This window comes from Alosa alosa, chromosome 12, assembly GCF_017589495.1.
Source record: "Alosa alosa isolate M-15738 ecotype Scorff River chromosome 12, AALO_Geno_1.1, whole genome shotgun sequence".
In the NCBI taxonomy this organism is placed as follows: domain Eukaryota; kingdom Metazoa; phylum Chordata; class Actinopteri; order Clupeiformes; family Clupeidae; genus Alosa; species Alosa alosa.
Window position 1 is genome coordinate 11,803,084 of NC_063200.1, and position 22,500 is coordinate 11,825,583.

A 22,500-nucleotide genomic window follows, 5' to 3' on the forward strand; every position below is an offset into this window, starting at 1 on the left:
TTTATTAAGTTAAGTTAATTCATACACATTGCTCATACAAGTCTAAATGCTTTATAAATGAGTAGATAAATCAACATAAAAATAACAAAATGAATTCTAAAAGGCCACAGAAGAATTAGTGTTTTTTAAAAGAAAGTTAAAGTGCACTATAAGAGTTATAAAAGTAAGCTAATAGAACATAAAATTATAAATAGAAAGTTGGTTTTTAACAAAAACCGCAGAGAGAAGAGAACGATATGAACAAGAGCAGAAGAGAATGAACAGAAAAGGAAAGAAAGGAGGTTGGAGAGAGAGAGGGATGGAGAGGGACTGAAGGGAGGAGTGTGAGAGTGCTACAGTTCTGTCTCGGCTCCCGCAGACTTGGCCACGATTAGCTCTGTGCCTAAGCACGCAACGCCGATTTAGTCAGCCAATGGCTACCCGACGGTCCATCGAAGGGCACCACGAGACGCTAGGTCTCTGCAGACTCACAGGCATGGTGCACGCAAGCACGCTCTGTTTTAAAGCTAGCGCCGGTAAACGCAGACAGTTTGAAGAATACCGCAAACGAGATCTAATCCCTTGGCATACTTCCTACAGTTAAATGCAGGCTTTGAAGTATAATTTCCGCCCAAAATGAGAGAAAACAGCAGGGGAGCAGATCAGAAAGATAGAGAGAAAAACCTGTGTGTATCAGAGAAAAGAGAATATAGCATGTATTGTGAGAAGGAGGGTGTGTGTATATGTTTCTGTTTGTATGTGAGAGAGGGCGGTGGTGGTGGGTGTGTGTGTGTGTATGTGTGTGTGTGTGTTAGACAAACAAAAAAGTCACTCTGTGTATGTGTGTGTTAAGTTTGTGTAGTAGACAGACAGAGTGTGTGTAGACAGATAGAGAAGCCCTATGTGCGTGTCTTTGTGTGTGTGTGTGTGTGTGTGTGTGTGTGTGTGTGTGTGTGTGTGTGTGTGTGTGTGTGTGTGTGTGTGTGTGTGTGTGTGTGTGTGTGTGTGTTGTGTGTGTGTGTGTGTGTGTGTGTGTGTGTGTGTGTGTGTGTGCGTGTGTGCTACATAGAGACCACAGGGAGGTGTGAGCTGGAGAAAGGTGTGAACTCTGCCCTCACACTTCCCACCCCGACACCACCGGAGTGTGTGTGAATGGGGGTTGTGTGTGTGTGTGTCTGAGAGAGAGAGACATTCCTATGTGTGTTTGAAAGAGATAGAGAGCAAGTCTGTGTATATCTGTCAGTTTTAAGTTTGTTTTTATGTGTGGTAAAAAGAGACTGAGTGAACTCCGTGTGTGTGAGAGAGAGAGAGAGAGAAAGAGTGTGTGTGTTTGGGTTTGAGAAGTGAGAACCAGTGAGTGACTAAATGCGTGAGAAAGTTTGATGGGTGGAATCTGTGAAGTGGGGTGGTGTGTGAGCGTTTGTCTGTCTGTCCGTCCGTAGGAGTTTGCGTGTGTGAGAAACTAAGATGAGTTTACCAAGTGGTGGGTGTGATGGAACCTTGCATGTGTATTTGGTTCCATTTTGTTTAGATAGATAGATAGATAGATAGATAGATAGATAGATAGATAGATAGATAGATATTTTATTGATCCCCAGGGGAAATGTGTTTATTGCATTCAATTGTATATGGTAGAAATTATGGTCTTGTTTGTGTGTGTGTGTGTGTGTGTGTGTGTTAGAAGTGTGTATACATGCACAAACATGTGTATGTGATTGTGTACATGTTTGTTTTAGGTGTGTGCGTGCCTGTGTGTGTGTGTGTGTGGAGGGGGGGCATACCTCTTGTGAGCTCTGTGTGTGTGAGAGGGAGGGGGCATACCTCTTGTGAGCTCTGCCTGTGTGTGTGTGTGTGTGTGTGTGTGTGTGTGTGGGGGGGGGCATACCTCTTGTGAGCTCTGCCTGTGTGTGGGGGGGGGGCATACCTCTTGTGAGCTCTGCCTGTCTAGCTCTTGTGTTCACACCTCATCTGTCTCAGCTGCCTCCCGCACATCTGTGCAGCCCCCCTCCCTCCTCTCCTTCCTCTCTCTCTCTCTCTCTCTCTCTCTCCCTCTCTCTCCCTTCTCCTATCTCTCTCCCTCCTCTTTCTCTCTCTCTCTCTCTCTCTCTTCCTCCTCTCTCCTTCCTCTCTCTCTCTCTCTCTCTCTCTCTCCCTCCTCTCTCCCTCCTCTCTCCTTCCTCTCTCTCTCTCTCTCTCTCTCTCTCTCTCTCTCTCTCTCTTCTCCTTTCTCTCTCCCCCTGCATCCCTTTTTCCCTCTCTCTTACTCTCATAAGCTGTTCAATGCTGATGTTCAATGCTGAGACTAGCTTTTTACTGTGTTCTGTCAAAAGCATCCTGTGTACTTGTACTGTAGTAGGAACGGCTGAAGTGCCCTTGAGCAAGGCACCTAACCCCTCACTTCACCCCGAGCGCCGCTGTTGTAGCAGGCAGCTCACTGCACCAAGATTAGTGTGTGCTTCACCTCACTGTGTGTTCACTGTGTGCTGAGTGTGTTTCACTAATTCACGGATTGGGATAAATGCAGAGACCAAATTTCCCTCACGGGATCAAAAGAGTATATATACTTATACTATACTTAAAAGCCCCTTATCACCCGGAGAGAAGAAATACTCTTTTCTGATTGGCTGGTGGAGTGGCTATTCATTCTGAATAACAGGACACCTATGAAGTAGATCTGGTAAAAAAAGTTTAATCACCGTTCCATATCAATGCTTATGAATGGTTACTATAACAACCATAGTAGGATAACGCTTGAGCCTGAAAGCAGGCTTCGCAAGAATAGAATCAACTGTAAACAATCTAACTGTCCTTGCGATCGCTGTTATAGGGCCAAAGAATGTTGTACAAGTCGGCTTCTTTTTAAACAGAACCATTTGTTTCCTTTGCGTGCTATAAAGGCATGACTATTGCCTATAGTGCTATAAAGGCATGACTATTGCCTAGAGTGGCAACCGGGTGATAAGTGGCCTTCGAGGTGTCCTGTTATACGGAATTAATGGACTTGGGCTCCGCTGCGCGTCGGGGAGTTCTTTGCCTCTCGTCCTCGTCCATTAATTACGTATAACAGGACACCTCGGCAGCCATTATCCCTTACATAACAGATGCCTGTGATGTGAGGGGCCTTGAAATCTTCACAGTAAAAACTCAAAGTAATTATTACCAAATCCCTAATAACTTTTTACATTATCATAATGTGTTTTGGTTGGTGTGTTCTAGGGTTAGAGTTAGGGCTTTTTAGGGTTGGTTTGTATTTAAATAGATCTTTCTGTTTTGAAGGCTTGCAATAATGATGAATACCTGCGCTTGCCCCAGAAAACCATGACAACCCTGATGACAGAGAAAGGTGAGAGCAGCTCACATGTGCAGCATCTGTACATTACATTACATTATATACTTGGGCTATCCAGAATGTATATAGTGTTTTACATCTATACATTATATGCCTTGGCTATGTTGAATTTATACATCTAACCCTGAAACTCTCTATTCTGTGACATGTACACACGCACACACGCACGAACGTAAAAACATTAGGTATTGGTCTTAACAGTTCTGGTTTCTCCTGCCAGCCAAAACATATTATATGTCTTTGATGATTTTCTGTTGAGATCTTGAGTTCAGGCATCATGCATATAGCCTCTCTACTGAGGTCTAAAAGAATAGAAAAAAAAATTTTTTTTTTGACAATAAATCTAGTATTTTCTGTTTGGAAAAGCTCCAGCATAACTACATTGTATCACAAGTTGACTTTGTAACGATTCAGGTGTTGAAAAAAGTCTGCATCCTGTGTCCCCCCCTTCTTCCAGGCTTGGTGCTGGAGCAGGCTCCCCCCAGCGCGGAGGTCTGGGATGACCACTACGAGCCTCTGCTCCCCTACAACAGCTGGCGGGGCCCTGAGGCCCCCAGTTTCACGCCGCGCTGCCGCTGGGCCCCCGAGGGCAGCCTGGACGGACAGACTCTGGCCTTCCCGAGCGGCGCCGTGGCCCAGTTGGACACCGTCCCGCCGGGCCTGCTGCCGCGCATCCCCGAGTTCTTCATCTGCACTGGCTGTGGCAAGGTGTTCTGGGAAGGGACACACTTTGACCGCGTGCTCAGCCAGTTCGACGACGTGCTGCACATCAGCGAGGACGCCGTTGCCACGGCCACCAACATCGCCACCGCAACGCTGATTTCCACCACCAACACGGCCGCCACCACTGCCCCCGATCTGCGGACCTGAACGCTTTACTTCCTGAAGGAAAGTCCTAACTTCCTCTGTGTGGTTACTGCAAACGGAAAAACAGTGCACTCTGGGGCGGAGCCTCCATCCTGCACCACAGCCCCAGAATGCACCACAGCCCCAGAATACACTATAAATACGTTCACAATCATAGGTTAACACATTTCTGCTTATTGTTCTTTGACACAGTATTTGTGTGGCAATATTACAATGTATTTTTTTTTCTAAACGGTTTTGTTGTGTGACATGATACATTTTGTGGCGTACAGCCGTGGGTGACTGGACCGGTCTTAACAAACCGTTTTATTGATGGACCTCATAGGCCACTGCATTTTTTTTGTACAGTGTTTTTTTTTTCTGGATCCACATGGAAGTGCACCTTAGCTGAAGTTTGTGCCTGTTCTGATATAAATAGATCAGAGTGTTGAGGGTCTCACACACACACACACACACACACACACACACACACACACACACACACACACACTTACACACGCACTTACAAACTCACACATGTATAAACACAACAGACCATATACTTGTATTTTCATATTCTCTCCTGCTGCACACACAAACACAACTTCCATGCAGACTTGTAAGTCCTCTATTGCTCCCACACACACACACACACACACACACACACACACACACTTGCACATTTAATTGGTTGGGTGATGAGATTAACAGTGTGAGAAGTCAAAGCGTTTCTTTTCCATTGCCTTTCCTGCCAATGTCATTGGGCAGCCCAAACCACAGTCCACCACACCCCTCACTGTTCCGCTCCGTTCAAACGTTTATCTCCTGTCTGGCCAAAGCTCTTAGTGCTCCTATCTGCTCTGCTCAGCTCTGAGTGAGTGTACATTCAAATATCCCCACAGAGGAAAGAGCGACTACTTTTTTAATATAACATATCGTAACTGGGAAATCTATGGCCTGTGTATTTATAGCGTCACGTCATGTGGTCATTAACTTCTGCGACATATTGCCTGGTTTTGGCAATTCAGTCAATTGTCAAATGGAAATTAGTTTTTTTTTTTTTTAAATAAATATAATTTTATGACTATAAGTGTCTTTATACTACTTAGTTGAACATGCATGAGCATAAGTAGCCTATGCAGGAAAGCAAGTGGATATCTTGCATGCGCTTAGTTAGGGTGTTCAAATGGATTCAGTTTAGTTTGTAAGAGTTTGTAACATATCATGCTTTAGAACTGAATGTGTGTAACTTTTACATGTTGCATCAGAGTATTCAGTCATTTGTTTTAAGGCTGCAAATATAACACATATAAAAAATGGTTTAGCTATAATTAACAACCCTTCTGGGGGTTTTAAAAATAATCACTGTTTTTGTTTAGTCGTTGAATGATAAATCTACGTCCACTTTTTGTTGCAAATTGCAGGAAAAATGTTTTCACCCCTACATGGGGAAAGCTGGACTGAAAAAAGGCTCCTGGCACAAGCCATTGGGAGAGGAGGTTCTACAAAACTTCACAACAGGATGGCCTGCCTAGATTCTCTCTCTCTCTCTCTCTTTCTCCCTCTCTCTTTCTCTCTCTCTCTCTCTCTCTCTCTCTATCCCTCACTCTCTGTCCCACTTGCTCTCTGTTCCTTTTCTTTCTTTCTTTTTCTCTTTTGCTGAACTTTTTGAAAAAAGAAAAAAGAAAAACCTGTAAGCTGCCGCCCCAGACATGGGCAGTCGCTCTGTCCAGACGTGGGCAGTCGCTCTGTTTCGGTCTCTGCTTTGAATTGCTCTTGTTTATGCTGCCCCACCCCACCTTACACCCCCACCCCACCTTAACACCACCCCCACCCTCCTTTGAATAGAAATATCCGAGTAGTACTGTAACTCTAGACTGGTCAGTGTTTGCACCCGCTGGGAATGGCTTCTGCGTGTGTGTGTGTGTGTGTGTGTGTGTGTGTGTGTGTGTGTGTGTGTGTGTGTGTCCTTGTGCTGCTTTTTAGCAGGAGGCTAACCCAAGCCCCGACTGGCTCGCCGAGATGCCTTCTCTTCTCTTCCCTTCTCTTCTGTTCTCTTCCCTTCTCTTCTCTTTTTCCCTTCCCTTCTCGTCCCTTCTCTTCTCTTCTCTTTTCTCTTTTTCTCTTCTCTTCTCTTGTCCCTTCTCTTCTCTTCTCTTCTCTTCTCTTCTCTTCTCTTCTCTTCTCTCGTCTCTTCTCTTCTCTCTTCTCTTCTCTTCTCTTCTCTCGTCTCTTCTCTTCTCTTCTCTTCTCTTCTCTTCTCCTCTCTTCGCGGCAGCACTGTGTTATTTGAGCCGTGTTCTTTCTTTGCTGGGAAGAAAAGCTCGACTCTTTCCCACGCTCTCTGAGCACGTGGTACGCCGATGAATTGGGCTCGGAGAGGGCCCTCCCCTCGCTCTATTGAAACGTCACACTCCCCTCCACAGAATGCCGGGGCTCTGACTCAAAGTGGGGTTGGGGGAGGGAAGGGAGGGGGGGTCTCCGCCCGGCCTCTCGCTCGCTCTCTCTCTCTTTCTCGCTCTCTCTCTCTCGCTCACTCTCTAGCAGCTGAGGCGCCAAAGCCCTCACACACACACACACACACAGTCCTCAGACATGCCCCAGTGCTCCCTCAGCGCTAAGTCTGTGTCTGCACTCACACACACAAACACACACATTTTTTTCCTCTTCTCTCAGTTACACTCGTTTTCTCTCTCCCGTTCTCACTCATAGTGATTTTTTTTTTCAGTCTCTCCAACACACTCACAAAACTCATTTTTTCCCTCTCTTTCTCTCTCTCTCACACACACACACACACACACACACACACACTCACTCACTTCTGTGACCTCTCTGCCTCATTTATAAGGGAGGGATTTTTCTTTCATGCTAAACTTCTCTTCGTCATCTGGGGCTTTCTGTTTATCCTCAGATTTAGTAAATAACGAGCTGTGAGGCTTCCTCCCCAACCAAAAAAAAAAAGACAAAAAAGAAAGAATTAAAAAAAAAAAACAATAATAAAACTCTGCATGACTCTGACAAACTGCTCCCAACGGCACGATCAACTCACTGCAACAGGTGTGCTGTGTTTCGCATTTTTAATTGAGCAGTGCCGGTGGTGACCTCATTTACACTGCTGGGGGAGACAGTCCAGGGAAACCTCGGCACACACACACTCACACATAGGCACACACACACACACACACACTCACACACACACTCACACAGAGACACACATTCATACACACACTCACAAATAGACACACACATCCATACACACACACACTGGCCAAAGCTGGGCCGAAGCCGCTCCACGCTCGGCTGCAGACATGATGTGGAGTGGTCTTTGGACCCAGAGTGGCTTGGGTTACTGATGAATGAGACTCAGTGGCCGGCTCCCAGCATGATGAATTCCTGGTCCATAGTGCCCATCTGAGACGCGGTGCTGGCTGGCTGGGTGCAGCACATGTGAGAGCGCCATGTTTATTCTAAGTGGAGCTGTGCTGCATCTGGTTCGACCCAACACACACTCATAATTAAGTAAATAGAAAAATCTGATTCTGATTTCATCACCAGCGGTCAGTTGAGTCTTCATCACTCACAACACACACCGTAAAATTACTTACAAATCCCTGTGTGTGTGTGTGTTTTCTTTCTGCCTTTATTTGTTCTTTTTTAATCTTTGCTGATTTGAAACAGTGTCCCTTCTTTCCACAGGGAAATCCATCCACCCATCAACAAAAATGAAATGCTATTTAAAAAAAAAAAAAAACTGGTGGCAGACAACAGTGTCAGGTTGCGGACGTCTCGTCCAGACGTGCCCGAGAGCGTAATCTGTGCGAATGGCTGGGCCAGGGCCGAGATAACGGGCCAATGGGAAAAGGCTTCTGTTTTCTGTGCAAATATTTTCCAGTTGGCCTAGGCGTGTGTGTGTGTGTGTGCGTGTGTGTGTGTGGGCCCAGGCCTCAGACACGTCTTTCTGATTAGCCAACAGATGTGCCGGCGATGCTGGACTCCAGCCAGGGCAGGTTTGCCCGTGCTTAGCCCAGACTGCACACACACACACACGCAAGCCCATACACATACACCCACACACACACACATAAGCAGATATATACATACACACACACGCAAGCACACATACTGTACATAAGGATACACACATATACACACACACGCATGCATACACACACAAACACGCAAGCACACATACTGTACATAAGGATACACACATATACACACACACACATGCAAGCACACATACACACGCAAGCACACATACTGTACATAAGGATACACACATATACACACACACACATGCAAGCACACACACACACGCAAGCACACATACTGTACATAAGGATACACACATATACACACACACGCAAGCACACATACTGTACATAAGGATACACACATATACACACACACACATGCAAGCACACACACACACGCAAGCACACATACTGTACATAAGGATACACACATATACACACACACGCATGCATACACACACACACACGCAAGCACACATACTGTACATAAGGATACACACATATACACACACACGCATGCATACACACACACACACGCAAGCACACATACTGTACATAAGGATACACACATATACACACACACACATGCAAGCACACATACACACACCTTCCCAGTCCTATCAAGCTACAGCGAAATGACTACTGGAAAGAAAATGGTCTGTCTAAGACACAAAACACACACACACACACCATTTTGACCTCCCTCATCCTTCGTTTTCTCAGGCAGTGTTACTGTGTCCATAACTGTGAAAGCGAGAGCTGGCCGAGCAAGCCATACTGCCACGCCCGAGTCAAGCCGGCATGGCGTATGCACCTGTCTCTGTCTGGAGCGGATCCATGCCAAATATGGCCCACATCTGCAAGCGAAGCCAGCATCTGAAGCTGCTCACCAAGCCGTCATACTTTCACCACGAGGTGGCAAAGGATCCAGTGACATTGAAGGCAAATCCCAATGAATGCACATATATGCACCTACTGTAAGTGAGAACAGAAGCTAAACAAAACCACTCAGCCACGTGTGCTTTGCCAAGTGTGGGGTGTTAGTGAAGTCATGTTTTGGTCATTAGTGTCCATTGGAAGTCCTCTAACTACCACTACAGACTGGACTTCTCTGCCAGGTATTGCTTGAGCAGTTTCAAATCCTTTGTCTCTGCAAAAATGTGGAGGTGTTTTTTTTCCCTCCAAGCTACTCAGTTTATTTTGGCCAAGAAATCATTCCTCAAACAGTACAGTCACACTTTTGCAATCCACTGTATGCATTTCAGGGGAAATTGTGAAGGGTTGTTTGTTTTTTTTAAAATTAAAAATGAGTGATGATACAAGCTTCAGTTAGGTCATTATATATAATTGCGCAATAATCCAGTTTCCAATCTTGGGAATGAAGAAAATGGAGGAAATGTTAAGCCACTGATATAACGTGTGTACAGACTTTACTGACAATATTTTTTCAGGGTAAGCTATCTGTGTAGAATTATTAACTCTTAAGGCCATACTCTTCATTGTGGATAACTGAATGAAATTGTGCGCCCTGATGTATCCGTTCTCTGTTGTCATTTTGGTTTGAGGTCATGGAATTTATTGTAAATGAAACAAGTTACTCCGAGGAATTCCCTGCCAGCGCACTTAACCCAAAATGAGGAATCTGGGTTTGATCTTCTAGATGGACACTTCCACATTTGAGAGACATTTCTTAGAAGTCACTTTCATTTGGAGTGGACCACAAACTAAAGTGAAGACAACAGGCCAAACCAATGGGTTCTTTTAGCTTACCTACATTGAAAGCATAGGCTACATTGCTGACATTAGAAACTCCAACGGTATCCATCCCTAACGTATACTCTTTTGTGCGGCGAATTTGATATGAAACGTCACAGCACCAGATGTCGTGTGGCGTTGGCTTTCATGTCATCGAGGGTCATGTCACAGATGCGACAAGGTCTCTATCAGGGTGTTTGCCATATCGCGGTGACCAGTGATGTTCGTTTGAGAAGTATGGACAATGGACATGCATATCACATCACTGATGTAGGCCTTATGTTGGGTAGGCCTAATTTGACTAGAGAATAGCCGTCATTTTATTCGTCAGAGTGAAAGGATTTCCCACTAAGGGCTCCTTTAACTGTTTCAGGTCTGGTCTAATCTTAGCACATCAGTCAGGCCTGCTGCGCAAGATTGTTCGAGGGATCCTTTGTTCTATTTTGGAGCTTTTATTACCTCCTGGTTTTGTTTAACGTGCTAGACTGTTTCAAGGCACCTTTGCTTCAAAACACATTTTCTTACGAATTTCCCAGACCCTTTTTGGAGCAGCTAAAAATGGGAGTTGGGCTACTTTTTCTGTAGAAAATGGGAAGTTTGTTCATAGCTCACTAGTCAGTTAATGACTTTATGGCAGAGGTGGCTTTGATTGAGTTTCATATAAAAGAAAGCAATTCAGGTGTTTAACGTGTTAAACATTTTTAAAACGATAAATGATGAGGCCAATGATCCGAGAAAATGCCAATGAGGTCTGGCTTTTCCCTGCAGGCTACGCCCCACATTTTGTGCTGCTTAAGCCACAAAATGGAGAGGATTCTGGAAGGAGAAATGTTCACGACTCCCATCAGCGTGATCCAACCCGGAACCAAATGTTATTTTACTGTGAGAAATTGTCCAACTGTATGTGTGTGAGTATGTGCCAGAATGTCAACAGCGGTTTCGTTGTCACAGATCGGTTTGAAGATTCAAATCTTTGAAGACAGTCGACAAACGGAGCAAACGGCTCCACACACCGCACCTTGTGTGGGTTTACCACGCCAAATGTAGCGTGTGAGACAGACGAGAACAGCACGCTTGGTAGCGGCCGTCCGGTTCCCACGGTTAAGCAGCGCTGCGCGCTGGAACAAACGCGCACCTTTTCTCATTGCACAGGAAGTCTGTCAGGCTTTTGTTATTTAAAGTTACATACCACTGCATTGAAACAACTGGAATTGCAGATTTACGCCTGATAAAAGTATAGTCTTGTCTCCGTTTATACATTATTAATATACACATGTTCATACGATTAGACGTTGTGTGGGAGGTGCTTTTGTTGTGGGTAATATCGACTATACAACTGTTGAGACATGTCTGAAGGAATCGACTTTTGCCGTTGCTTTAAACGTTTGAAAATGTTGCCTGTAAAATAGGTCGTTGTTGCAAGTGTGTGGGGCTTCTATTGTCTTGGAACCTGCACTCCACAGATTTTCCCACGTAGCGCAGGGAAGTGAAACGAACAAGCAAGGTTGCGGTTGAGCTTTGATCATACAACAAGATCTATTAGTGTTGTATAGGTCAGTAATACTGTGTTGAGTTTGTACAATGTATTGGAAAATATATAACATGTTCCCGAAGATTATGTTCCTCCAGGAATGCCTTTTTCAGCATTTCACAGAATCATCGTTTCAAGTTTTTGACCCATCATTTTAACAAGTTACCCAAAAATTCCTTGTGATTTTTTTGCAAGAACAAATAATTTATTTGCCGAAGTTAAAAGAGGGCCACAAAGTATTTAGCACATTGTAGCGAATCCCGTCTGCCTTTGATATTGGGTGATTAGGCCATTTGTATTTCCCGAATTAACATAACCAATGAGTGAAAGACTGTCGTTTTCACACAATTAATTCCACCGCATTCTGACAAAGGCTGATTCGGTAGCGAGAGATCTACAGTAGGAAACCTAAAGGATTTAAAGGACAACCCCTGTAGGGAAAAATCAACCGACGAGTAAGCGAGCATAGGAATTCCTCACCCAGGCATAATTAGCCCGAGCATTAAATGCATTATAGTATTGAACATTAGCAGTCCTTAAAGTTCGCCCTGCACCAAAACAAGAGCAACTGTCTTTCCGTTCGATGATTCGAAAACATTTTACAGCTTTAATGCTTGTTTTATTTTGTGGGACATTTGGCCAACAAATCCACGCCTCTCCCTCGCTACAGTTTCAGGTTTGGACCAGCCCCAAGCAAGCAGTGAAGCCTATCAGCTCGCTTGTTTTCTGCGAATCTCCGCCCATTTGACACTGGTTGGTTCTGTAGATCCTGATTGTTATGCAAATAAAGTCCGTCTAAAATATCCCCCCGGCGCGCCATTCTGGCTAGAGACGCACTGGGACCGGGACTGCATCGAGGACGCGCAACTAGTGGTTTAGCGGGAGGATTCACAGTACGTCGCATCGAGCCGTCCAGCGTCACAGGCAAGTACATGGGACATGTTATTTTAAAAAGCTCCACTGTAATGATGTTGACTTCATGGTATGGATACTGGTGAGGCCACGACGCCGTTTTCAGTGCACTAAAGTGGATGTTGCCTTGTCTTGTCTTCTCTCATAGTCACCCAAGCCAGACAGACCGCGGTGACTCCAGGGGGATCCGGGAAGGGACTTACGAGGCGCCGGCCAGAGGCTCAACCGTGATAAAAAGACTTTGCCAAAATCCAACAGCCAGTCGTCGCCCTGTGGAGATACCGCCGGTGATATACCTCCACTCTCGAATTAGGTGAATAGCGAAGAGCTGTTCCCGACTCTGCCATAACCTGGTGCTGCTATTACGACAGAGAGCCAAACGGGAGACTACACCTTGACAGTCCTGGATAATTAACTCAAGCGTTTGTAGGAATTAGTATACTTTTTTTCTCAGTCATTGACTACATTTTACACACCAAGTGTGTCGTTAAACCTCTGTCCTTTTTGGGATATAAACTTGTTTTAAGTATAGATTTTTCCCGTTGCAAGTCCAAGTGCTTTAACTGGTGTCTATCCAGTTCTGTGTGATTATAACAGAGACTTGTGAGGCAGTTGTGACAGTGAACGTCGGGAGCCACTTGTGTTTGAACCATGAGCCAGGCGGATGTATCGACCTGTTCCGCACCACAGAGAGTTTTCCAGGAGGCGGTGAAGAAGGGCAACACGAAGGAGCTTCACTCGCTGCTGCAGAACATGACTAACTGCGAGTTTAACGTCAACTCCTTCGGACCGGAGGGGCAGACCGCACTGCATCAGTCAGTCATTGACGGAAACTTGGAACTCGTAAAGTTGCTGGTGAAATTCGGAGCCGACATCCGATTGGCAAACAGGGAAGGCTGGAGCGCGTTACACATCGCTGCGTTTGGAGGACACCAGGACATCGTCCTCTACCTCATCACCAAGGCCAAGTACTCCTCTGGCGCACGGTGAGAAGCGCCTGGGCGCCGCCAGGTAAAGCACGCAAAGACAGGCCTCTGTAAAACCTGCGTTTCATCTTTTCCAATGCCAAATTGTATAGAGAAAAAAGACGGCAACTTCCCTTTTACCAACAAACCAAACAGGGGATGGGGTCTCTCTCTCTCTTTCTCCTGAGGACAACACGGCGTGATTCTAATCTGACTGAGTATACATGCATCTTGAAAAATAGAAACGCGTTTTGTGTGTCTGTGTGCTTGCAGAACGCGTTGGTACTAAAGCTTTGTTTTTCTTGAATGTGTAAAATGATCAGATTAGGCCGTGTGGTGAGCTGTAGGAGGCAGGGAGGGTGTGTGAAACGCGTTTATTCCGAGGGTTTGGGGTGAGCTGTTGACCTGCGCCGGTGGTGTGACCATAATAACCTAAATTATTCTAATCAAGATGGCACTTGATGCTGTGGACGCATGCTGGAATATCTGAAAGGGAAGAAGAGTTGAACACGGAAATGAAGGCCATCTTCTATTTGGCTAAACACTGTTTTTATTTTTCTAAACTACATGCTTTTTTTGGTTTGGTTTGTTTCTTTTTATCAATTAGCCTAACGATTGGCATGTTTTAAATGCGGCATTATGATATCCAATGCTTTTTGTTTTTTAAAAAATGTAATCGGAGTAACAACAATTGACTAAGTGTTGTTAAGTACTGTACACAATAGCTTTATTTTGTTCCTTTTTTAAAAACTAGTGAGATGCGGCCTGCCTCCATAGCAGATGGCGTCTCCCAGCTTGCAGGCCTGAATGACCAGTGTCAAGGGTCGATGTGTTACTAAACCGCTGCTTGCGCTTTGCATCAAAACGTCAGGAAAGTCGCATTTGGAATACACTTTATAATCTACTTTCAGTATTTGTATTAACACCCTGGTTATCACTGTGAAGACAGGCTGGGTTATTTATGAAGGTACATTGAGATGATTAAATTATGTTGTGGATATCAGCTCTATAGCTTACGTTTAAACATATTTAGGGTGACTTAAGCTGCTTCGGATTTTAGAGTGTAAACTGTCCCGCGTGGAAATCCCATGCCCATAAACCCCAAATTCCCACCCGCCCTGCGTCAGACATCACTGTCCCGGGAAAATGGCTCTAATCCTCTACTGTCTGTTTGGTTTTCTCTACCAGCTACCTCGACTTTCAAAGTATTCAAGACTATTCAGCTTACTCCCATGTAGTCGTTTTTAGCAACAGCATAAATTTCACACGAAAGAGAGAAGTCAGGTGAATGGCAGTCTCTCCGTAACCTCACCCAGTGGCCATCAGTGAAGCTCGCTTAATTACATTTAGGCTTCAAAGTTTCTCTCACTTTAAACAGAATCCTTAAATCCACCCGGGACAAGTCATTTTCAGCAACCAAGTTTAGACCTATTGGTTAAGCTACACACGGAGGATACTCTTCCTCAGCAAGGCATGATTGACACATTGTAAATGTTTTATTTCAGCCGAATGCTTATCTTGTCTTTCCATTTTTTGTTGCATTTTATTTAGTTACAAAAAGTGGAATGTATTGCATGACTTTAATGCAGGGAGTTTTCGTTGCACAAAATCTGGAGCCTTTTATGCCCCCTAGTGCCTGGTCGGGTAACTTCAGGAGCTGAGGCTTACGAATAGTTACTACTGAGCAGGACTATTAACATAAAATATTATTATTGTTTTATTATGATGACTATTACTTCTGTCATATGACTTGCAGGAAAAAAAAATCTACACATATTCTTAAAAACTGCCTGCTGCATTTTGAAAGTCATGGCACCCTGATGTTTGTTTCAATGCTGCTTATATGTTTTTGATTTATATTTTTTGTTCTGATTTGTGACTCAATGGCCAACGAGTGAAAGACAAAATATCAGAATCACAGTCATTATATGAAAAGCCCAGTGTATGCAGTTAGTGTCTGTATGTGTGTGTGTTTCTGTGTGTTATATGAATGTGCATGTGTACATCTGTGTGTGTGTGTGCTTCTGTGTGTTTTATGAATGTGTGTGTGTGTGTGTGTGTGTGTGTGTGTGTGTGTGTGTGTGTGTGTGTGTGTGTGTGTGTGTGTGTGTGTGTGCATGTGCATGCGTACATCTGTGTGTGTGTGTGTGTGTGTGTGTGCCTTGCATGCATACCACTTTCTTTTGGTGGTGCTGGAAATTAGTGTCCAGCCCTTTGTTTGGCCTTCAAACTTTGTGATTCTGAATCATGTCCAGTGGAAGAGTGGTGTGTGTGTGTGTGTGTGTGCCGCTGTGTGGCGGCCATCAGGCGTTTCCCCAGTACCTGGAGTAACAACAGCACCTAGCTGACTGCTGACCGTGGGCCAGACCCAGGACACACCCTGACCAGGTCCGTTCCAAAGTCAGTGGCCTTCTGGGTAGCGACTCTTGTTTTGTTTTTGTGAATTGGTCGACACACCAGATTTGAGCATCTTGACTGGTGTAAAGCAGAGAGAGAGAGAGAGAGAGAGAAAAAGAAATATGCATCGCTTGTCTTAAACTTGATCTTTTTATTCTTCTTTTTTGTTTGTTTGTTTGTTTGTTTTTTAAATATTGCACTGAGGACTGTTCGTAATTGGTTGACTTCATGTCAACATTTTAATTTTTTTCTGAATAGAAAAAAAGGAACACAACAAAATACTATTGTATAAAATGCTCCAGGTTATATTGTCTTTTTTGTGTGTTGCTTTGTAAAACATCATGTTTGCAAAGAGGTGTGTATCTGTGAGCGGGTGTATGTGTATAAATATATATATATATCTATGTATATATATATATATGAAGATATATAAACGCTGAAAAATGTTTCGGAGCACTTTCTTGTTTGAAGTGATCCGCTCCTGTCATTTTGAAAGGGGGAATGATACATTTGATGGTAAGATCATTGTAACAAAAACATTTTAAAAATAATTGCACGATGCATAGTCGTTTCTCTCACCATGTTGTCATAACATTTATGACAACAAGAGTCAGACGACTAGTTAGGTGTAAAAGAATTCAGAGTTGAGTGCTGATATTTTCTCTTTATTTTCTTCCTGTCTTCTTTTCTCTCCTTTCTTTTTTTTTTTGTTTGTTTTGGACCAAGTTTTCTGGTTGTTGTTTGTGTTCCTTGGGGCCAAACAAGCAAAAAAGTTTGAGTTGCATGAGTGATGCGAATGTTCCATCGTGTTTGATTTGGCTTTCTCTTGTTTTTGTGTTTTTGTTTTGTTTTGTTTGTGTGTGTTTTTTTTTAACGTTTGTAACACTGTGATGTTTTATGTGTGGTGAGAACATGAGTGCTGTAATATTTTTTGTACGTTTGTGTACAAGCCAGTAAAGAAATCATTAAACCCTGCACCACTGTCTCCCTGCAAATGTTTCTCAACCCCTCCACCCCCTCCCCCACAGACTGTCCCGCAATGAAGAATGAATTGCTTAGGCCCACCTCTTTCCCTCCCTCCCTCTCTCTCCCTCCCTCCCTCTCTCTTTCTCTCTCTCTCTCATTCCCCATTCTGTTCTTCCTTTTGTCATTCATTTGGCCCTGTCCTTTCACCGGCTGGATAAAAGAACGCAGTGGATTGTGGGTAGTTTTGTTTTAAAGAAGAATCCCCTCCCTAGTGTGTGTATGTGAGAGAGAGTATGAGAGGGTTTTATGTTACCCGTCTGTGTGTGTGTGTGTGTGTGTGTGTGTGTGTGTGTGTGTGTATGAAAGAGTTCTCTAGCCGCTGTCTGTTAGTCCACTCGGTGCTTGCTAATCTCGTACACCCACACACCTATAGATGATAATATCATTCTCCAATGCTTTCCCTTCCCAAGTATCACTCTTAATCAAGATCGCTGTCTTTTTCTCTTTTATCCCTCCAGAGCGCCATCTCTCTCTCTCTCTCTCTCTCTCTCTCTCACACACACTCTCGTTCTTTCAGTGACTCAGTTTCCTCAGTTTTTCTCACAGTGTCATAACCTGCAGTAGGGGAGCTGTGGTGTTGGGGAGCTCAGCTACACTGAGATGACTGCATCTCACACCGGCGCCCAGCCTCTCATCTCCCATTCACCCCACAGAGGTTTTGCCTAATTATCCATGGCCTTCACAAGCATAAGCTTTGTCATGACATGAGTCAGACAAGCAGTGTGTGTGTGTGTGTGTGTGTGTGTGTGTGAGAATCATGCTCAAGTGTGTATGTCTCAAGTCTGTAGTCTTATTTGTTTTCATATAGTAGGCTATTCCGGGTCTAACAATCTTTTTTTTTGAGCAATGCTCATCATGAACAGACCTAAGCAGTTTTAAAACTCCCATGTTTACAACACACACACAAGCCTTAACCTGAGGACCTACCAGGAATAATAAAAAAAAAACTCAAAACATTCCAGACATGGTTAAACGAGTGTACTTATAGGCACACAGAAACTAAGAGTATGGCTATGTGTGCAGAGATGGTGGAAGCCGTCGCCTCGCTTGTCTTCCATCGCAGACGCCTCACGTCTCCTGGCAAGGAGAGACAGCAGAGACCTTGAGCACCGGACTGCAGAGGCCTACAGAACCCTGGGATCTTTCTTGGCACGTCTCTCCCTCCCTCTTTTTCTCTCTCTCCCTCCCTCCCTCCCTCTCTCTCTCCACCTCCCTCCCTCCCTCCCCCTCTTTCTCTCACTCTAGCAGGATGTTTTTGTTGAACTGGATTTCCATTGTCCGGCGGCTGTTGGCTCCCCTCCCAGACTGCTGTGCAGAGGCCCCCTAATAGATCCTTCATGTGCTTGAGCACAGACACATCACAGCCCGAAATTTGGAAATGATTTTAGCAGAGAGGTCCCCTGCAAAAAAAAAAAAAAAAAAGGAGTGAAGGAGAGAGAGAGATAGAGAGAGAGAGAAAGGGGGAATAAGTGAGTGAGTGCGTGAAAAAAAGTTTGTGGGGCATTTGATAGAGAGTGAAAACATTCTCTTCCCATTCACTGGAGAATGCCAAGTGGGGACTTGAGATGCTGAGAACATCTCTCATTCTCTCTCTCTCTCTTTCTTTCTTTCTTTCTTTCTCTCTCCTTCTTTCATTCCTTTTCACTTCTCACCCCCCACCCCCCTTTTCTCATGGCACATGGGCTGTGAAGGTGCTGACAGCACAGGGTTGAGGAATGTCAAGTTCCCTCATACCTTACACGTTCTGGAGAGGAACCAAAAGGGCCTGTGGACGCCAGGCAAAGGCAGCCCATGGGCCGACACACAGAGACATGTTTAATAGTCCTTGTTGGGACGGATCATTGGGTTCAGATGCTTCATCCCTCTGCTCTGCCCCCCAAATAGGCTCATGTTACCCAGCCTTGCATTTTTGCACGACGCTGTGTGCGAAAAAAAAGTCCCAGAGTTGTCACTGCATGGGGACGTCCCGTCTCATGTGAGGACCTCACAACGTCTTTGTGCTTCTTCATCTTCATCATCATCATGTGTTGGCCTCTGGCCCCTTTTCCCATGGCCGCGGTCCTGCGTTCTGAGCCACTGGAGGTGGATGCTGAGGTATGTACATGTCCCCCACTTAGGCTGTGAGGTTTCCCGGTGTCCGTCAGACTGCGTGGGAATCCCTCGAGGCACATGAAAAGGTGTCGGTTTCCCAAAAGCACTCTTGCGCAACACGACTGCAAGAGGCTATTAGGAATGAGACCATTCGAGATGACTGTGTCTCTGGTATTTAACTATTCGAAGTTGCACAACTACACTCCTGGCAAAAGCAAGGCAGGTCGGCAGGTTTATTCCGTCTGGCAAGCGTGTGAACTTATCAGGTGTGTACGGTTAGGTGTGAATTTGAGTGTGTGTGTGTGGGTGAGGGGGGAAGTTCTTGAAGAACATTAGCATGTGTGGACAGTTAGGCAAGTGCTTGTGTGTGTGTGTGTGTGTGTGTGTGTGTGTGTGTGTGTGTGTGTGTGTGTGTGTGCGTGCGTGTCATACTTTTCCTACATTTGTCAGGCTTCACAGGAACTTCTGAAGGTGCACAGGCCAACTTCCTCACCATTGTCTTTCTCAGCAGGAAAACGAGAAGCATCACCTCTCTATGCGTTATTATGCATTACGCTCATGCAAGAAGCTCTGCTGAGAAAAGTGTTTGTCCTGTCTGACGTGATTCACCTGAGATGCATCTTGTTTGATGGAGTTGAGGAAAAAAAGCTGAATAAGTCGTAAGGAAGTCTGTAAGCGGCCATTTTTGTCCAAATGGGCTTGGAAAACAGAATGAGGTCATCAAACAACACACACACACACACACACACACACACACACACACACACACACACACACACACACACAGCAATGGAGAGGAAGTTGCAGAGCATCGTCAGCATTTCCCACTGGCATGCAATGCAACCAGACATAAACAATGATTAAAGTGTACTCAACACGCAAACACACACGCACACACACACACACACACACACACACACACACACGTGTGTCAGGAGAAAACAGCAGATTGTCTTTGGGCAGGGAGGGAGACGTCCATGTGTGTGTGTGTGTGTGTGCTGGAATAAAGCAGTCATTTAAAGCTCCTTTTTAATCCAAGGGTGCACTGTTGGGATCGGCTGCACTTAAAATTCGCTGACTTCACACTTTTTTTTTACCCTGCCACCGAGAGCGCAGACACACACACACACACAGTCACACACTCTGTCACTAAATATGCAATCCCAAAAGTCTACTCACAGAGGTGAAAAGAAAGGCTAGTGTGTATGTGTGTGTGTGTGTGTGTGTGTGTGTGTGTGTGTGTGTGTGCATGTGCATGTGCATGTGCATGCATGTGTGTGTGTGTGTGCATGTGTGTGTGTGTGTGTGTGTGTGTCTGTGTGTGTATGAGTGAGAGAGAGACAGGTGGCCTGGAGCATCTTGCCCTTCGCTCCTTTTTGAACTCTCTTTCATTCTCTCGCTCCATTCTGCGCTCTTGTGCCGCACTGGGACAAACGGGGGCCATTCGACCGCCCATTCTCCTCCTTTGTTCTGCCCGCTAGGTCCCTGTTTCAGGCCCATTCAGCTCCCAGACATTCACCCCCCACACACCTACACACACACACACACACATACACACACACACACACATACACACACACACACACATACCCAGCAGCTGCTATGCTAATGAGGCATGTGATAGAGGGATCCGAGGGAGGGGGAGAGAGAGAGAAAGAGAGGAAGAGAATGATAGAGGCAGAGGGCAGGGAGAGGAGGAGGAGGTGTGTGTGTGTGTGGGGGAGCCCCAAACTCTTCCATCTCCATAACATGTTGGAGACTCAGAGAGACAGACCTGTAGCACAAAAGACAAAGAGAGAGAGAGAGAGAGAGAGAGAGAGAACCCCCATACCAGTATCAACCCCCACCTCGAGCACACACACACACACACACACACACACACACACACCGGCATCCTCTCCTTTCTCATTCTAATCCTGTATATACCCTGGTGTTAAAGAAGAAAGCCCTCTGAGCAATGTGTAAAGTAACCTTACTCCTGCCCTCTAGGCCAACGCCTTCCACATAGTCTGGCCCTATGTGTGTGTGTGTGTGTGTGTGTGTGTGTGTGTGTGTGTGTGTGTGTATGTGTCTTTCAAAGAACATTCCCCTGTCTGTCTTCTAGTGTGTAAGCAACCCCCATACCTTTACTTTGCCTGTTATCTGACACCTGTCACAATGCCCCTCCACCCTCTGTTTCAAGCACACACACACACACACACACACACACACACATGCTTCATTTAATGCATAAAGTGGCACACTGTGCTGAGAAAAGCTTAATGTTTGTGTTTATGTTTGTCAATTGTCAATTTTGATATAGCGCATTTACAGACGGCTTAGCCGCACCAAAGTGCTTCACAATAAAGTGCAATAAATAAACACAGGAGGGCACAAAAACAAAAAGGGCTACAGTTAAAATAAATTAAGAAATGCAGAAAAAAGAACCTTTAAAAATGAACACTGGGGCATAAAGGGAGACACTAGCCAAAGGCAAGTGAAAAGAGGTGGGTCTTTAAAAGGGACTTAAAAACATTTAGAGACTGAGCTGAACGGATGTGAAGGGGGAGGCAGTTCCAAAGTCTAGGGGCTGCCACTGAAAAGGCTCTGTCCCCCGTAGTTTTCAGCCTGGCCCTGGGTTCTTCCAGCCGCAGTTGTTCTGCTGATCGTAGTGCTCTGGAAGGGGAATGGTGGTGGAGAAGATCAGACAGGTAGGTGGGGGCCAGACCATGGAGAGATTTGTACACAGTCAAGAGGAGTTTGAAATTGATGCTGTAGCGGATAGGGATGGGGAGTTTGAGTTAGTGTCTCAGCCAAAGTGCAGCGCAGTAAACAGTAAACTGCAGAGGTCTGCAAAAGAAGAACAGCCAAAGAGATGTAGACAAAGAGAGGAAGAGATGGATGGAAAGAGAGAGAGAGGGAGAGAAAGAGAAAAATGGGGAGAGACAAAGAAGAGATGAGAGAGGTAAGGATGAGTATGAGAAAGAGAGAGGGGAAGAGAGAAGGGGAGGGAGAAAGAGGGAGAGAGGAAGAGAGAGAGATGGAGAGAGAGGAAGAGAGAAAGAGGGATAGAGAGGAAGAAAGAGAGAGAGGGAGAGAGACAGAGAGGGGGAGAGGGAGAAAGAGAGGGGAGAGAGACAGAGAGGGGGTGGGAGGGAGAGAGAGAGAGAGGGAGAGAGACAGAGAGGGGTAGAAGGAGAGAGAGAGAGATGGAGAGAGAGAAAGTGACAGAGAGGAGGAGAGGGAGAGGGAGAAAGAGAGAGAGAGACAGAGAGGGGGAGAGACAGAGAGGGGTAGAGGGAGAGAGAGAGAGACAGAGAGAGAGTGAAAGAGAGGGGGAGAGGGAGCAAGAGAGAGGGAGAGAGACAGAGAGGGGGAGAAAGACAGAGGGGGGAGTCAAGCCTCCAGCAGTGCAAGCAGAGAAGCCGAGAGTAAACAAACCCTCAAACCCTCAAACAAAGAGCCGAGAGACACACTGGGACTGGGCCTCAGACCTGCTGCTGCTGCTGCGTGTGTGTGTGTGTGTGTGTGTGTGTGTGTGTGTGTGTGTGCGTGTGTATTTGTGTGTGTGACTCTATGTGAGTATGCATGAGTGTGTAGATTTCTGGCGGTGCATGTATTTTCATGCGTGTGTTT

The 22,500-nt window shown here is 45.3% G+C and overlaps 2 protein-coding genes across 2 annotated transcripts in view; both read left to right on the forward strand.

Annotated features, from left to right (window-relative positions):
- Window positions 1-5,261, forward strand: part of exd3 (exonuclease 3'-5' domain containing 3) — a 56,949-nt gene extending 51,688 nt beyond the window's left edge. The window contains exons 19-20 of the mRNA XM_048259683.1: window positions 3,256-3,322; window positions 3,786-5,261. Of these exons, the coding sequence (XP_048115640.1) occupies window positions 3,256-3,322; window positions 3,786-4,198 (480 nt within the window). The 3' untranslated portion in view covers window positions 4,199-5,261. The remainder of the gene's footprint in view (window positions 1-3,255; window positions 3,323-3,785) is intronic.
- Window positions 5,262-12,554: 7,293 nt separating this feature from the next.
- nrarpa (NOTCH regulated ankyrin repeat protein a) lies at window positions 12,555-16,745 on the forward strand. The gene has a single exon (XM_048259686.1). The coding sequence runs from the start codon at window positions 13,058-13,060 to the stop codon at window positions 13,394-13,396; it is 339 nt and encodes a 112-aa protein (XP_048115643.1). The 5' UTR covers window positions 12,555-13,057; the 3' UTR covers window positions 13,397-16,745.
- The last annotated feature ends 5,755 nt before the right edge of the window (window positions 16,746-22,500 follow it).